The sequence below is a fragment of the Salvelinus fontinalis genome, chromosome 2 (assembly GCF_029448725.1).
Source record: "Salvelinus fontinalis isolate EN_2023a chromosome 2, ASM2944872v1, whole genome shotgun sequence".
Taxonomy (NCBI): Eukaryota; Metazoa; Chordata; class Actinopteri; order Salmoniformes; family Salmonidae; genus Salvelinus; species Salvelinus fontinalis.
The window spans coordinates 42,912,997-42,931,490 of NC_074666.1; the positions used below are offsets into that span (position 1 = coordinate 42,912,997).

The 18,494-nt window shown below is 45.9% G+C and overlaps 1 protein-coding gene across 3 annotated transcripts in view; it reads right to left on the bottom strand.

Moving 5' to 3' along the window:
• Positions 1-18,494, bottom strand: part of arhgap32b (Rho GTPase activating protein 32b) — a 220,560-nt gene that overhangs the window by 113,773 nt on the left and 88,293 nt on the right. For all 3 annotated transcript variants that reach the window (XM_055875737.1, XM_055875732.1, XM_055875728.1), the window contains exons 3-4: positions 6,805-6,913; positions 3,099-3,190 (exon numbers count right to left, since the gene is read on the bottom strand). In XM_055875737.1, coding sequence (XP_055731712.1) covers positions 3,099-3,190; positions 6,805-6,913 — 201 coding nt within the window. The remainder of the gene's footprint in view (positions 1-3,098; positions 3,191-6,804; positions 6,914-18,494) is intronic.

An 18,494-nucleotide genomic window follows, 5' to 3' on the forward strand; every position in this document is an offset into this window, starting at 1 on the left:
CACACAGACTATTTACATTGACCCCTCTTGTTTTTACACTGCTGCTACTCGCTGTTTATTATCTATGCAGTCACTTTACCCCGACCTACATGTATAAACTACCTCGACTAACCTGTACCCCCACACATTGACTCAGTACTGGAACCCCCTGTATATAGCCACGTTATTGTTATAAACTTTAATTTTGTTACTTTTAATTTTTTACTTTAGTTAATTTAGTAAATATTTTCTTAACTCCAACTCAAATCGTCAAGTTTGCAGACGACACTACAGTGGTAGGCTTGATTACCAACAACGACGAGACGGTCTACAGGGAGGAGGTGATGGCCCTCGGAGTGTGGTGTCAGGAAAATAACCTCACACTCAATGTCAACAAAACAAAGGAGCTGATCGTGGACTTCAGGAAACAGCAGAGGGAGCACCCACCCTATCCAGATCGACGGGACAGTAGTGGAGAGGGTAGTAAGTTAAGTTCCTCGGCGTACACATCACAGACAAACTGAAATGGTCCACCCACACAGACAGCGTGATGAAGAAGGCGCAACAGCGCCTCTTCAACCTCAGGAGGCTGAAGAAATTTGGCTTGTCACCAAAAACACTCAAACTTTTACAGATGCACAATCGAGAGCATCCTGTGGGGCCGTAAGGCTCTCCAGATGGTAGTAAGGTCTGCACAACGCATCACCGGGGGCAAACTACCTGCCCTCCAGGACACGTACACCACCCGATGTCACAGGAAGGCCAAAAAGATCATCAAGGACATCAACCACCCGAGCCACTGCCTGTTCACCCCGCTATCATCCAGAAGGAGAGGTCAGTACAGGTACATCAAAGCCGGGACCGAGAGACTGAGAAACAGCTTCTATCTCAAGGCCATCAGACTGTTAAACAGCCATCACTAACATTGAGCTGCCAACATACTAACTCAATCTCTAGCCACTTTAATAGTTAAAAATTGGATGTAATAAATGTATTACTAGTCACTTTAAACAATGCCACTTTTTATAATGTTTACATACCCTACATTACTCATCTCATATGTATATACTGTACTCTATACCATCTACTGCATCTTGCCTATGCCGTTCGGCCATCGCTCATCCATAAATATTTTTATGTACATATTCTTATTCATTCCTTTACATTTGTGTGTGTATAAGGTAGTTGTTGTGAAATTGTTAGATTGCTTGTTAGATATTACTGCATGGTCGGAACTAGAAGCACAAGCATTTTGCTACACTCGCATTAACATCTGCTAACCATGTGTATGTGACAAATAAAATTTGATTTGATTTCTTGAACTGCATTGTTGGTTAAGGGCTTGTAAGCATTTCACAGTAAGTTCTACACCTGTTGTATTCGGCACAAGTGAGAAATACATTTTGATTTGGAAAATTAAATGAGAGTCATCCAATATGATGTAATAGAAATAAGCCCATGCTCATGAAAAAAAAAGATGTCCTCCCTCATCTTAAACGGCACTGACTGCCACTGATACAGTGGTGTGAATGGTGTGTCTAGACCCCTCAAACTCACTGCTTGTATTCATTGTTCCCCTCCAATCAGGGACTGATTTAGACCTGACACACAGATTACAGTCTTTTCATTGACTTATTTTTACAGAAATAGCCATATGCTTTCCAAACAATCTTTTCCCACAATTGAATAATAAAATATATGCCTGGCTGGGCCTCTACTTTTCACTGACAGTCGCAACTCAATAATCATCTATTTGGTATCTGCAGCGCATGCTGCCCAAATTGCACATGCTGCCTTTCCTTCAGACTGTAGGCAATGCATTTTCTTTTAAGGCTAGGGGAAGCTAATGATCCTCTGTGGCCAAATCATGCTTTAGTAGCCTATTCTGAATGATTTTATGAATGATTATATGGATTTCTGTATAGACAGTAGGCTAATTAGACTATATACATTTTGGCCACTTCATTCAATTTACTTTGTCTTAAGCATTTCCCCATGTCAAGCTACTATCCCCCATAGTAGAAAAGGTAACCAATTCTATTGGTCAGCTTGTCGAGAATGAATTAGCCCAAAGACTCTTGGACAGCTGTGGGACGATAGATCCCAAATTCATACAACCAGTAGGCCTAGGGTACATCATTTTTTTTTTACCTCTACGAAATGGGTGTCCCGAAACCGAGACGCTTGTTGCTAACGTGCACAAATGTGACTAGAATGACGTTGTATATAACAGCCAACTTTCCAGGACATAGACATGTCTTAAATGGGCAGAAAGCGTAAATTCTTGTTAATCTAACTGCAGTGTCCAATTACAGTAGCTATTACAGTGAAAAAATACCATGCTATTGTTTGAGGCGAGAACAGAGAGTTCTTAATTCTGATCCGCGCGATGAACTGAGAACCCCGCTGGCTGTATGGACAGGGACAATATATCCGGAGAGCGCCATGATTCTGTAAAACAGAGTATATTACAGTCTCTTATGTCTCTCTGAAAGGAGATCCTCGCTCTGAGCTAGTCTACTTTGCTGTCCACGAACTGAACGTTAGCGAGTAATATACTCGGAAGCTGTGGATGGTTTGCTCGCTGCCTGAGCCCGACTAGGACCCCACTTCTCCTCACTCTAATGCGGCCTTAACGTTTTGGTATAGCACCCAGGATGAATGGGGCTGCCTCGGGGAGTCCAAAGGATTCAGGTCAGGGAAGTTGAATTTCTGGTGAGTGACCGACAATCTAATGTCCAAAACTTATTTTCAGCTGTAGGTAATAATATTAGAAATGTTCTGATAAAATAATGTAACAAATAACAAAACTGCAAAGTTGGCTAGGAGCTAGAAAGAAGGTGACTGTGTCCATCTGCGCCAGACAGAGAAAAAGGTTGATCGAGACAGAGAATGGAGATAAGACACTAAGGTGGAGAAGACACAAAGGTGAAGAAGACAAAGGTGGAGTGAGACCGGTCTTAGGAGAGATCGAGTGGGGTCAAAGTCAGAGGGAGACAGAAAGGGGGGAGAGAGGAAATCAAAGTAGAGAGCGAGAGAGATGTGCAGCAGATGTGAGTTATGGCAGTTTCGGAAGGCATGCGGCGGGCTAAGTCTACTCGGTCAGCCGACCCACTCACTTCTTGACGTTCTTGACCTTCATGCTGGCCGTGCTGCTGCAGGAGCGCAGGAGGGGCTCAGTGCTCAGCTCGGGGACCTCAGCACTCCGCGCCTGCATGTCGCAAAAGAAATGCATACCCGTAAATACATGACCTGTGACTTCACCTTTGACAAACAACTCCATGAATTGACCTGCATGCAAGAGAAACCTAGGGACAGCGCAAAGAAATACTGTTCAAAGAAAAAATTCCAAGATGTGGTGACAAGCAACTTTTTATATATTTTTGGTTGTTATATTTTTGATGTTTATTGGACACAGACCGTGAAAGAGTGGAAATAAAGTTAGGAGAGTGCGTAGAAGGACAGTCGGTCGGATTCAGACCCACAAATTGCTAGACCACTCCAGGCCCCTACTAGCTAAGTTTGACCCAACATGGAAAAGTCTGACCCCTGAACCCATGACTGAGAGGCTAATCCATGACAGAGGGAGGTTAAAACGCATTTGACAACATTAAATCATATAACCCTGTGTCAACACAGACCGCCAGGGAAGGGAAAAGAGCAACACTAAGTTAACAGAGAGAAAGAAGTCGAACCAGAGATGGTAAAGAACGAGCGAGAGATAGTAAGGAAAGTAAAGAATGAGCAGGAAAGAGAGAGAGCGAGCGAGAGATAGTAAGGAAAGTAAAGAATGAGCAGGAAAGAGAGAGAGCGAGCGATAGTAAGGAAAGTAAAGAATGAGCAGGAAAGAGAGAGAGCGAGCGAGAAAGAGAGCGAGAGCGAGAGAGCGGACAGGACGAGAGGTGGGGAAGTTTGGTCTCTTTCTAGCTGGCTGAAGCCAAAGACAGTGAAGGTGATATGCAGATAAGCATTCCCAATGAGGTCAGAGAGACAGGAGCCAGGTGGGCCAGGGTACAAAGAGCATCCTGTCAGGCCTGCACTAGCAGTGAATGGGAATATCAGCTTAGCCTGTGTGCCAGTCCCTTTTTGTTCTTTCTGCTTTAGCCGACTCCATTCTTATTGCTGTTTGGCATCGAAAATGTTTCTGCTATAGTAAATACAGAGTGAAAACCAGGCTAGTAAGAGCTACTAGGAGCAGGGAAACACTGGTAGCAACCACTTCAGTACTTCCCCTAGGGGAGAGACAAGAAAGGCTTATGAAGTCTAGCCAAAACATTCCCAGAAGTTGTACCTATAAAATATTCAACTGTGTCTTAAAGAAGGCAAGGTCTCTTCAAGGCTGGCCAAATAAAGGAACACCCTGAACACTTGAGTTGGTAGATATTATGCACAGTAGCCTATGTCACATTAAGTGAAGCTGAAGGTGAAGTATTTTGGTTATGTATTGCACTTTCACATTTAGGCGTTATTCAAATATACAGTATTTCTCGATTAACAACTGGTAAATTTGCCTAGTCACATGCAGCATGTACATTTTTTCTTCTAGGCCTATTTGCATCTAAGTAAGCCAGTGATAACACATTCTCTTTTGCAGTAACAACCTGACCAATGTTCTGTTATCAATGTGCATTCGGTCAACCGTTATGACAAATCGAGAGCTTGGCAGACTTATTGATCTATTCATCCTCTGAAATACAGCACAACAACCCCTGCCTGCCACGTATGTCCGCTACTGCCATTTGGGCATACTGCTACCCACTGTGACCGCTAACTACCATAGCATTTTTTATCACAACAATGTCCCTAAACCACAAGTGGGACTTATTTAGAGAGATGTATTCACAACTATTGCCCCCTTCATAATAACAAAATACAACATTTAACAAAGAACAGCAGATATGCCATGTCTTTAATGTTTCAAAACTGATCAACATTCATTAGCGGTAGAGATATGGCTGTGTCTGTGTGCCATCTTGCACCCCATACCCTAATTAGTGCACTACGTTTGACCTGGGCCAATAGGGCTGTTGTCAAAAGTAGAGTAGTATATAGGGAATAGGGTGCAATTTGGGACGCCAACTGTGTCTCTCTGCAACTGTATTGAATGTTTGTGGTTCCAAAGTGAGCATGGTGGCGGCCAACTGTCATGTTACCATGGAGACGGCCTCATTTCAGATAGCATGTTGCTGAATGCAGCTCAGTTAGAGTGGGAAAAAAGATATCATATCACTAATGGAGACTTTGGCGTATTAGAAATATAGATATTTATTAAAAGATGGGATAACTTTAATTATATATGAGGGGGGTTACATTAATTTATTCATATTCACATTAATTGATTCAATATTGAATCATCTGATTTAAGTGGTTTGTTTAAACACTACAATGTCATTACAATTCTTCTTAAGTTTAGCCTACATATACTGAACAAAAATATAAACGCAACAATTTTTATGATTTTAGTGAGTTAGTTCATGTGAAGAAATCAGTCAATTGAAACAAATAAATTAGGCTGTAATCTATGGATTTCACATTAATGGGCAAAGACGCAGCCATGGGTGGGCATAGGCCCACCCACTGGGGAGCCAGGCCCAGCCAGTCAGTTTTGCCCCCACAAAAAGTCTTAATAACAGACAGAAATACTCCTCAGCTTCAGCCATTCCGGGTGGCTGGTCTTAGACGATCGCGCAGGTGAAGAAGCCGGATGTGGAGGTCCCGGGCTGGTGTGGTTACACGTGGTCTGCGGTTGTAAGGCCGGTTGGATGTGTTGCCAAATTCTCTAAATCAACGTTGGGGGTGGCTTATGGGTGAGAAATTAACATTAAATTCTTTGGCATCAGCTCTGGTGGACATTCCTGCAGTGAGAATGCCAATTGCATGCTCCCTCAAAACTAGAGGCATCTGTGGCATTGTGTTGTGTAACAAAACCGCACTTTTTAGACTGGCCTTTTATTGTCCCCATCACAAGGTGCACCTGTGTAATGATCATGCTCTTTAATCAGTTTATTGATATGCCACACCTGTCAGGTGGATAGATTATCTTGGCAATGGAAAAATGCTCACTAACAGCGATGTAAACTAATTTGTGCACAAAATTTGAGCGAAATAAGCTTTTTGTGCATATGGAACATTTCTGGTCTCTTATTTCAGCTCACTTTGCTTTTATATTTTTGTTCAGTGTACATAAATCATGTACAATAGATTAGGTTCTGATACATCCCCACTACTTCTAAAGTTACATTAATGATGTACATGAGAGGCATCATCATCATTTCACGATTGGGAGCTGAGGCTGGATGTTGATGCAGCATTTCAGTTTGATATCAAGACATTTCCCGAACAGTTAAGACAATCAGTTCATTAAAGGAGACTGAGATAAAACGGTGTCAGGGAGCCAACAAGCCCCAATCAAAGAAGAGCCTTGTTATCTAAGTACTGAACGTTTGATTAGCACTGACACTGTCGGGGTCTCGCTAAGCTGGGATGTTGTGTGTGTGTGTGTGTGTGTGTGTGTGTGTGTGTGTGTGTGTGTGTGTGTGTGTGTGTGTGTGTGTGTGTGTGTGTGTGTGTGTGTGTGTGTGTGTGTGTGTGTGTGCGTCACAACTGGGACCTCACAATACAATATCATAATACTTAGGTGACGATACGATATGCATTGTGATTCTCACAATTCTATTTGCATTGAGATTTGATACTGCGATTATTATATGTACACTACCGTTCAAACTTTTGGGGTCACTTAAGTGACGCCAAACTTCTGAACGTTAGTGTGCATATATGTACGTGTGTGTGTACGCGCGTCTCTGCCAGTGGTCGCCATCTCACCATGGCGCTGATGGTCTCCTCCCAGTCAGGTCTCTCTCGGGGGTAGACCAGGCGGGCCAGCTCAGGCACTATGTCGTCGTCCTCTGGGTGACGCCCTGGCCTCAGGCCCCTAGAGGAGAGCGAGAGGAAGGGAGGGGCGGGGGAAGGAGCGAGAGAGGGCATTTGAATTTCAATCCAATTTATTGGCTCAATATCTTACTTTCCAAGAAACACATTAAAACAGCAAAAAATGCTTTAATACCAAAACTGCTCACACATTAGGCTAAATTCCTGTTTCAAAAGAGGGAGACAGAGAACGAGAGAGACTTTCAGATGCTCTTATTGCGTCAAGAAAAACACTACATAGAAAACACAGAACCCGCCTCAACAAAAACCACAAACCTCACCAGTCCTCCCAGCCAACTCTCTAGATAAAAACACTGATATATATGGTCATGTATTGTCAACTCAATATGGAAGCCACAAGTTCAAAGGCACCCTAGAGGCTGGTGTGTGTGTTGGTTCTTCTATCCTTGTGGGCCCCGGAAATCGTCCAACGTCCCCACAAGGTTAGTAAAACAAGGAAAATGTTCCCCCGTGGGGCCATTTCCCACATCCCCATGAGGACAAAGGGTATTTTAAGCTTAGGGTTTGGGGTTACAGTAAGTGATAAGGGTTAGGTTTTGGAAAAAATCGGAGACTGAATGGAAATGTATTTTAGGTTCACACGAGAATAGAACAGAATGTGTGTTATATGACACCTTAGAGCACAGGTGTCAAACTCATTCCACGGAGGGCCGAGTGTCTGCGGGTTTTCGCTCCACCCTTGTACTTGATTGATGAATTAACATCACTAATTAGTTAGGAACTCCCCACACCTGGTTGTCTAGGGCTTTATTGAAAGGAAAGACCAAAAACCTGCAGACACAAGGCCCTCCGTGGAATGAGTTTGACACCCCTGCCTTAGAGTCTGGCACTTTGACCAGAAGGTGTTAATGGATGTATCATTTCAATTAGACGAGATGCCATAACCCATTAGTTGGCACTGGGGATGGAACACACACACACACACACACACACACACACACACACACACACACACACACACACACACACACACACACAGAGTGTGTGAAAGACATGTGGACACACCAGAGTGAGGGCGTAACATTGTGCCTGTCACATATTCACTTGTGAAAGGAGGCTTGTGCTTGTCTGTGTGCTCACACCATATTTTATGCATAGATGCAGCCACGAGGATACCAAACAGGTTTTTGTGTGTGTGTGTGTGTGTGTGTGTGTGTGTGTGTGTGACTGTGTGTGTGTGACTGTGTGTGTGTGACTGTGTGTGTGTGACTGTGTGTGTGTGACTGTGTGTGTGTGACTGTGTGTGTGTGACTGTGTGTGTGTGACTGTGTGTGTGTGACTGTGTGTGTGTGACTGTGTGTGTGTGACTGTGTGTGTGTGACTGTGTGTGTGTGACTGTGTGTGTGTGACTGTGTGTGTGTGACTGTGTGTGTGTGACTGTGTGTGTGTGACTGTGTGTGTGTGACTGTGTGTGTGTGACTGTGTGTGTGTGACTGTGTGTGTGTGACTGTGTGTGTGTGACTGTGTGTGCGCGCCAGCTGGATACTGTGTGTGCAAAGGCCAAATAGCACCTTCAATGTGAGGAACGTCAATGTTATTATGTGCGGAGGCAAAGTAGCACTTTCACAGAGGGAGAATGTCAATGTGATTTAGCCATTGAGCCATCAAAGAAACGCTCTGGCCTCTCACATCATTTGCCTCTCTGATAATAATGACTTGAGAATAGAGCCTACAGGTGTGAGGCGAGATTGAACTAGAATCAAAGGCTGTGGGGCCAGTGGGATGGAACCTACAATTCCTATGTATTAATGCAACAGTCAGACCGGCTGACCTGAAAAGTGGCAGCATTAACTGCCACTGTAGCTGCCAACAGTCTCATATAGGATGCACTCCATTTCCTATGTAGTGACCCACCTTTGAAAGTGCTGTACTATATAGGAAATAGGGTGCCATTTGAGACACACCTATGGAACTGAGAACCACATGATAGAGCTGTGATTAACTTTGGCCATACACTCTGGGAATCATACTGGTGATGATATTAACAGGGTGGAGGGACTGTAGCCAGTGGCGATGATATTAACAGGGTGGAGGGACTGTAGCCAGTGGCGATGATATTAACAGGGTGGACGGACTGTAGCCAGTGGCGATGATATTAACAGGGTGGAGGGACTGTAGCCAGAGGTGATGATATTAACAGGGTGGAGGGACATTAGCCAGTGGTGATGATATTAACAGGGTGGAGGGACTGTAGCCAGAGGTGAGGATATTAACAGGGTGGACGGACTGCAGCCAGAGGTGATGATATTAACAGGGTAGAGGGACTGTAGCCAGTGGTGATGATATTAACAGGGTGGAGGGACTGTAGCCAGTGGTGATGATATTAACAGGGTGGAGGGACTGTAGCCAGTGGTGATGATATTAACAGGGTGGAGGGACTGTAGCCAGTGGTGATGATATTAACAGGGTGGAGGGACTGTAGCCAGTGGTGATGATATTAACAGGGTGGAGGGACTGTAGCCAGTGGTGATGATATTAACAGGGTGGACGGACTGTAGCCAGTGGTGATGATATTAACAGGGTGGAGGGACTGTAGCCAGTGGTGATGATATTAACAGGGTGGAGGGACTGTAGCCAGCGGTGATGATATTAACAGGGTGGAGGGACTGTAGCCAGCGGTGATGATATTAACAGGGTGGAGGGACTGTAGCCAGCAGTGATGATATTAGCAGGGTGGAGGGACTGTAGCCAGAGGTGATGATATTAACAGGGCGGAGGGACATTAGCCAGTGGTGATGATATTAACAGGGTGGAGGGACATTAGCCAGTGGTGATGATATTAACAGGGTGGAGGGACTGTAGCCAGTGGTGATGATATTAACAGGGTGGAGGGACTGTAGCCAGTGGTGATGAGTCATCTGTATGCAAAGCAGAGACTTCAAAACAAAAAAAATCTGATTAACCTTGGTAAACCTTACATGAGGCTTCAGTCTAGCGTGGAATATATACTTCACACCTTGCATGAGGAGGAGTGGATAACGCGGATGATAGGTAGTGTGTGGTCGAATATGAAACCTACATAGCAGTGTTATAACACTGATATAATTTGATGCAACTCAAGCTTTCACCCACACAGCATTGGTCCTCATGTAACAGCCAATTCGTGTTCAGATAAGAGTCATGTGATTAAACTGATGTATTTTCAGAAATGCTCCTGACACAGTAGGCCACTTCTAACCCTTTCACCGCTCTTTGAAGCACGAACTAACTACCATGATGATGTAGCCTAAATGGAGGAATGAAACCATAAAGAACAACCATTTACCCGCCCGGCCTTCTATGTTTGACTTCCAAGAGCCTTTTTGGACCAATTCAGTGAACTGGTGAAAGAAAAACACGTACAAACTGTCAGTACAATGTCTTGGCACGCTGCCTGGTACTAACACAACGCTGTCCATCCTCCTCCAGCAGCACACAAAACTGCTGATCCTGTAGGTAGGCACACAGCTTTATCTGGGAAAGAGAAACACACCCCCTCCCCCGCCACCGCTTGACCTCACACACACACACCATGAAAATGTTCTCTCTCACAAACCCCCCCCTCCTCTCAGGGGGTGTATATGCATGAGGGGCTGACCTCAAACTGTCAGCTTCAATGCAGGTCTGGAGATGGGGCTGCTTGCATCTCAAATCAGACAGAGAGGAGGAGAGAGTAGACAGACGGACAGAGAGAATGGAGGGAAAGACCAAGATACAGAGGGAGCAGAGAGAGAGACCCTGGGAGCAGCCAGCAGCCTGCTGCATTATGACACTGACTCTAATATTGCACTCAGCCAGCCACCTTGAACCACTGACCCTGACACATACCACAACACCACTAATTGGAACGAGGACTGACAACTGATCCGGGTAGGGAGCTGACCCTGATGTTGGAACGAGGACTGACAACTGATCCGGGTAGGGAGCTGACCCTGATGTTGGAACGAGGACTGACAACTGATCCGGGTAGGGAGCTGACCCTGATGTTGGAACGAGGACTGACAACTGATCCGGGTAGGGAGCTGACAATGATGTTGGAACGAGGACTGACAACTGATCCGGGTAGGGAGCTGACCCTGATGTTGGAACGAGGACTGACAACTGATCCGGGTAGGGAGCTGACCCTGATGTTGGAACGAGGACTGACAACTGATCCGGGTAGGGAGCTGACCCTGATGTTGGAACGAGGACTGACAACTGATCCGGGTAGGGAGCTGACCCTGATGTTGGAGGACGTCGTTATCCTGTTCCATACATGCGGTAAATCGTGCTGGTAGTGTACAGTATATCTTTATGATCCGTAAACAGACAAGGCCAAGACATAAAAGGGCAAAACACCAACCAAGGCTAGAGTCTCTGTCTCTATTAATATTATTATTTTTAAGGCCTTGATTGGTTGAATCAGATGTTAGAGAACAGCCAAAGCGCCCAGCACTAACAACGGATCGGGAAAATCACAACAGGACATCCTGCATAGAATAAGCCCAGTATGATGCATGTGGGGCTGTGTCATAGCACAGCCTCCATTGTCTTGTGACACACGCAATGAACACACACACACAGCACGCGCACACACACAGTGAGCCACACACACACCCAGTGAGCGCACACACACACACACAGTGAGCGCACACACACACAGTGAGCGCACACACACACAGTGAGCGCACACACACACAGTGAGCGCACACACACACAGTGAGCGCACACACACACAGTGAGCGCACACACACTCGCACACACAGTGAGCGCACACACACTCGCACACACAGTGAGCGCACACGCACGCACACACAGTGAGCGCACACGCACGCACACACAGTGAGCGCACACGCACGCACACACAGTGAGCGCACACGCACGCACACACAGTGAGCGCACACGCACGCACACACAGTGAGCGCACACGCACGCACACACAGTGAGCGCACACGCACGCACACACAGTGAGCGCACACGCACGCACACACAGTGAGCGCACACGCACGCACACACAGTGAACGCACACGCACGCACACACAGTGAGCGCACACGCACGCACACACAGTGAGCGCACACGCACGCACACACAGTGAGCGCACACGCACGCACACACAGTGAGCGCACACGCACGCACACACAGTGAGCGCACACGCACGGACACACAGTGAGCGCACACGCACGGACACACAGTGAGCGCACACGCACGGACACACAGTGAGCGCACACGCACGGACACACAGTGAGCGCACACACACACACAGTGAGCACACACACACACACACAGAGCACACACACATACACAGTGAGCACACATACACACACAGTGAGCACACACACACACACACACACTCACACACACACACACACACACAGTGAGCACACAGTGAGCACACACACACAGTGAGCACACACACACAGTGAGCACACACACACACACACACACACACACACACACACACACAGTGAGCACACACACACACAAACAGTGAGCACACACACACACACACAGTGAGAGCACACACACACACACAGTAAGCACACACAGTGAGCGCGCACACACAGTGAGCGCACACACACACACACACACACAGTGAGCGCACACACACACACACAGTGAGCACACACACACACACACACAGTGAGCACACACACACACACACACAGTGAGCACACACACACACACACACAGTGAGCACACACACACACACACACACACACACACAAACACACACACACAGTGAGCACAAACACACACACACAGTGAGCACAAACACACACACACAGTGAGCACAAACACACACACACAGTGAGCACAAACACACACACACAGTGAGCACACACACACACACACACACAGTGAGCACACACACACACACACACACACAGTGAGCACACACACAGTGAGCACACACACAGTGAGCACACACACAGTGAGCACACACACAGTGAGCACACACACAGTGAGCACACACACAGTGAGCACACACACAGTGAGCACACACACAGTGAGCACACACACAGTGAGCACACACACAGTGAGCACACACACAGTGAGCACACACACTCCCTCCCTCTCTCCCCAAGGAGGTCGTTAAGTCAGTCAGGCCAATAAAGGTGGTTACACACACAGTCACACTTCCCCCCCAGTTACCTTAGGCTGGCCATCTGTTGTACCTAGGAATAAACTCCCTTTCTCTTCTGTTTCCACTGTAATTCCATTGAAGAAAAAACAAGTGGGCCTCATACAACCAATAACGTAGTAATTCACCCACAGGCAAAGTAGAGCTGCTTTGAAGAATATCTTCCAACTGCACATTACAGATGTATCCCAAACAAATAAAGATGGTGAATCTCAAGGGAGAGTGAAGTGCCCGGTGTTCCAGTTTCCTGGTCCCAGGTCTGCTGTCTTGCCAACCCCTACACTCATTGTCACCCCATTGCTTGGAGTTGGCAAGACCGCATAAACAGATCTGGGACCAGGCAAGAGTTCAACAGCACCAGGGCTGAAAGAATTTCCTTAATCTGCTTGTGTTATTAACCCTAACCTCAACCCTACAGCCGATGAGGAGCGTGGAGGCTGAAGCATAAAATGTTACGTTTTTACGTATTACAAGTAGAATAAAGAAAGAGGCTTTTGGAAATTCCTGATGAAGGAAAAAGACTGTAGCACTTGTCTAGGATTTTTGGCTGCATCTCCACCTGAGTTGGATACATTGACATCTAGGGCTACGTGCATTAAAAAATATGTCCATCTCTCAGTAAGAGGTAAGCTATGAGATGTCCAGCTGCTTTGTGCTGCCACGAAAGGGGCATTAAGGAGAATATTCTTAAGATTTTCTCTTGCTTTTGGCAAGACTAGCACACAGTGGATACACGCCACCCTTTGCAATAGACGGGTTAGCTGACATTGCCATGAAAACTATGTTTACTCATCGATAGAGCAGAAGTATGTGTGTTGCGATTCTGGACGGTCTAATAGTTAGCAACACTGACAAGAAGCTGCCATGTAGGGAATCGTAGATGGCTCGTTTCAGCTCGTTGTACCTCGCTGTCACGTCTATGCTAATATGTCAACAACAACGTATTTGAGAGACAAGTGTTTATTGTGCAAATGTATTTATGTTTTAATAAAGAAAGAAATATAGTTTACATGTTGTCAACAATCCTTTGACTCAAAGCCAAACCCTGCCTGTTTTGCTCCACGGTTGCACGCGCATTGGTCTTGTTATTAAATAATCCTCCGGTCGACGCCAAGGAAGAAAAGCCCGTTGGTTATTAGGGTAGGAGATTGGAGGGGGAACCACCTGAGCGCTGCTGAGTAGAAGTGAGTGGTGGTGCTTTGCTGGACTGCAGCTAGATGGGGCTGAAAGGCTGAAAGTCTGCTCTGTCTGGGACGTCATCCATCTAGTGAGCAGGACATGTTGTGATCTACAGCAGTGTTCCTCAACATCTGGTCCACGGACCGGCGCTGGTCCATGGGATGTTGCAGGTCGGTCCCTAAGATTTACTGACACTAACTTAGTCAGGTCTAAAGTGTTGGTTTCAATGTAAGCGGTCCCCCGCTCCTTTTCCAAGGAGGAGAAACGCTTGCTGGTACTTGGTTCCTTGAGGCAACCTGATCTACAGCTAGAGCAGGAACGGGCAACTTTGATGGGGTTGGGGGCCACAAACAAATCTTAACTCTTTGTACCCACATCCATATCCACACATGCAGTCAGAGCTGTCCCTAACCTTTTGGGGGACCTAAGGGATTTTTGGAAGGGGGGAGGACCCCCCCCCCCCCCTGCGCTAATTTCCTGCAATTCCATACATTTTGCCATGGAGAGAAAATGGTTGCTATGAGTCTGAGTGAGTGACTAACAGAATGAATAGCTGGCTAGACTAACTTACCACTATAAATGTTAGCTGACATGGGCTAATTGACTGTCAGTGACTGACAAACAGAAACTGCTGATGCACAACCAAATGTACACCATGTTTTACAGGCTATGCGTTAAACCTCATAATTACAAACTCATACTAATCATTTCCAGCACCACACTAGTGTCTACATATGTGGAAACAGCTGTTTTTTATGATCTATGGTTAAAAAGATAAGGTCCTAAAAAAACACTTCTGTGATACGACAGGGTAGGATTAAAGGTAAACGGTGATTTTCAAAACCTGCAACGAGTTTCTAGCCAGAGGGGGGGTATTTTCTTGCTCCCCGCGTCACCTCGAATCTCAGTGTTTGAAAATCAATGTTGTTGATGTCATTGGGTAGAACTTATTCTTCTACAAGAAGTAGGAATGCATTGTTTTCACATACACTGAGTATACCGAAGATGTCCTTTGGGTGGTGGACCAATCTTGATACAGACAGGAAACTGTTGACCGTGAAAAACCCAGCAGCGTTACAGTTCTAGACACAAACCGGTGCTCCTGGCACCTACTACCATAACTCATTCAAAGGCACTTTATTTTGTCTTGCCCATTCACCCTCTGAATGGCACACATACACAATCCATGTCTCAATTGTCTCAAGGCTTAAAAGTCCTTTAACGTGTCTCCTCCCTTTCATCTACACTGATTGAAGTGGATTTAACAAGTGACATCAATAAGGGATCATAGCTTTCATCTGGATTCACCTGGTCAGTCTTGTCATGGACAGAGCAGGTGTTCTTAATGTTTTATACACTCAGTGTATGTAGACACAGGTAATGTGCTGGAAATAATGAGGTTGAAAAGTGGTGGAATTGCCCTTTAATGGGCTGAATTTAGAAAAAAAAGCTTGTGTGTAGCCACTAGCCTACAGTATTGAGATGTAGTAGGTAAATGCTTGTGTGTAGCCACTAGCCTACAGTATTGAGATGTAGTAGGTAAATGCTTGTGTGTAGCCACTAGCCTACAGTATTGAGATGTAGTAGGTAAATGCTTGTGTGTAGCCACTAGCCTACAGTATTGAGATGTAGTAGGTAAATGCTTGTGTGTAGCCACTAGCCTACAGTATTGAGATGTAGTAGGTAAATGCTTGTGTGTAGCCACTAGCCTACAGTATTGAGATGTAGTAGGTAAATGCTTGTGTGTAGCCACTAGCCTACAGTATTGAGATGTAGTAGGTAAATGCTTGTGTGTAGCCACTAGCCTACAGTATTGAGATGTAGTAGGTAAATGCTTGTGTGTAGCCACTAGCCTACAGTATTGAGATGTAGTAGGTAAATGCTTGTGTGTAGCCACTAGCCTACAGTATTGAGATGTAGTAGGTAAATGCTTGTGTGTAGCCACTAGCCTACAGTATTGAGATGTAGTAGGTAAATGCTTGTGTGTAGCCACTAGCCTACAGTATTGAGATGTAGTAGGTAAATGCTTGTGTGTAGCCACTAGCCTACAGTATTGAGATGTAGTAGGTAAATGCTTGTGTGTAGCCACTAGCCTACAGTATTGAGATGTAGTAGGTAAATGCTTGTGTGTAGCCACTAGCCTACAGTATTGAGATGTAGTAGGTAAATGCTTGTGTGTAGCCACTAGCCTACAGTATTGAGATGTAGTAGGTAAATGCTTGTGTGTAGCCACTAGCCTACAGTATTGAGATGTAGTAGGTAAATGCTTGTGTGTAGCCACTAGCCTACAGTATTGAGATGTAGTAGGTAAATGCTTGTGTGTAGCCACTAGCCTACAGTATTGAGATGTAGTAGGTAAATGCTTGTGTGTAGCCACTAGCCTACAGTATTGAGATGTAGTAGGTAAATGCTTGTGTGTAGCCACTAGCCTACAGTATTGAGATGTAGTAGGTAAATGCTTGTGTGTAGCCACTAGCCTACAGTATTGAGATGTAGTAGGTAAATGCTTGTGTGTAGCCACTAGCCTACAGTATTGAGATGTAGTAGGTAAATGCTTGTGTGTAGCCACTAGCCTACAGTATTGAGATGTAGTAGGTAAATGCTTGTGTGTAGCCACTAGCCTACAGTATTGAGATGTAGTAGGTAAATGCTTGTGTGTAGCCACTAGCCTACAGTATTGAGATGTAGTAGGTAAATGCTTGTGTGTAGCCACTAGCCTACAGTATTGAGATGTAGTAGGTAAATGCTTGTGTGTAGCCACTAGCCTACAGTATTGAGATGTAGTAGGTAAATGCTTGTGTGTAGCCACTAGCCTACAGTATTGAGATGTAGTAGGTAAATGCTTGTGTGTAGCCACTAGCCTACAGTATTGAGATGTAGCAGGTAAACAACTTTCGATACGTATTCAGGACTCCTCTCCTGAGCTCATTTTATTTCAACGCCCTTGAGGAGGTTAGAAAACTATTGGAAAGCAAATAACCACAGCGGAGAGAAAGGAGTGGGACGGAACATTATTAGTAAGCGGTGCACGTGGCGGGCAGGATGGAGAGGACAGGAAAGGGGTGACGCAAGTCCCAAAATAGTGCCATGCTCTGGTCTAGGAGGGTCATAGAGGGGAGGGAGGCAGGGAGAGAGAGGGGAGGGGGGTGAGAGAGGAGGAGAAACAAATAGATAAACAGAGCAAGAGCTGACATATAGAAGTAGGCCTATAGGGGGAAGTTAGAAGTGGGATAGAGAGGGACAGACATGTCCTAAGCAGAGAGCAAGAGATCATGTGTGTGTGTACTGAATGTGCCTGTATGTTAGAGAGCATAGTGGGATTTGGGAAGGCTATAAAACCTTACTGTGTTCTTCCCTCGGGGAAGAATATCAATCTACACGAGCAGACCCATCCTAAAAATGACATTTACTGTCAGTCTCTCTCATCGAATGAGAACACAAACCTGCTCTGCCTTCCTCTCCACCTCTGCTGTAATGTTGGGCTAATATCTAATGTATGCTAAACTGCTGCTGCCATGGCAACCCCCCGCGCGCGCGCACGCACACAGGATTTGGTCTCCGTTCAACACCAGGAGAATGTGTAGTGAGGTTGAACGGGCTGCTGTAATCCTCAGGAAGGAGACAATTCCTGTAGACCCCCTCACTATCAAATGAACAGAGCCATGCTGCCACGTGAACACACAATCTCACTCGCACAAAGCCAGACACGCACACAATCAGACATACCCATGCACTCAGACAGGAACACACACACCCCAACTCCTACACACTTATAAGCTTGCAAACACACCCTTTAACAAATCCCAAACAGGCCAGTGTAGCAGGGAGGAAAGGTCAAAAGGGCTGGTCTGAATACGAGGGAGCAAGCTGAGCATCAATAAGGGGAGGAGGAAAGAGGGGAGAACTGACACACAGCAAAGTATGCAGCCAGGCAGTGGCTGGCTGGCTGGCTGGCTGGCTGGTTGGCTGGCTGGCTGGCTGGCTGGGGAGCACTTTGTGCATCATGTGTGTCTCTGTCAAAGGCATGCAGAGCAGTGGGTGGTGGGACAGACACCGGGTGGACATCTCAATGGTGCTTCTCCATAGTGAGCTGTGTTTGTGCCTTATCATCCAGCTAGCAGCATGGCCATGCTCCGATAGAGAAAACAAGCCCTCCAAAAAGAAGATGAGTGTGTACAGGTGTGTATAGAACCTACAATAGGCTCTCAAACTGTGTGCACCCCTGTGTGTTAAGCGTGTGTGCTTGCCCGCTTTCCTACGCCACCCTATAGGTCTGGGGTTTGG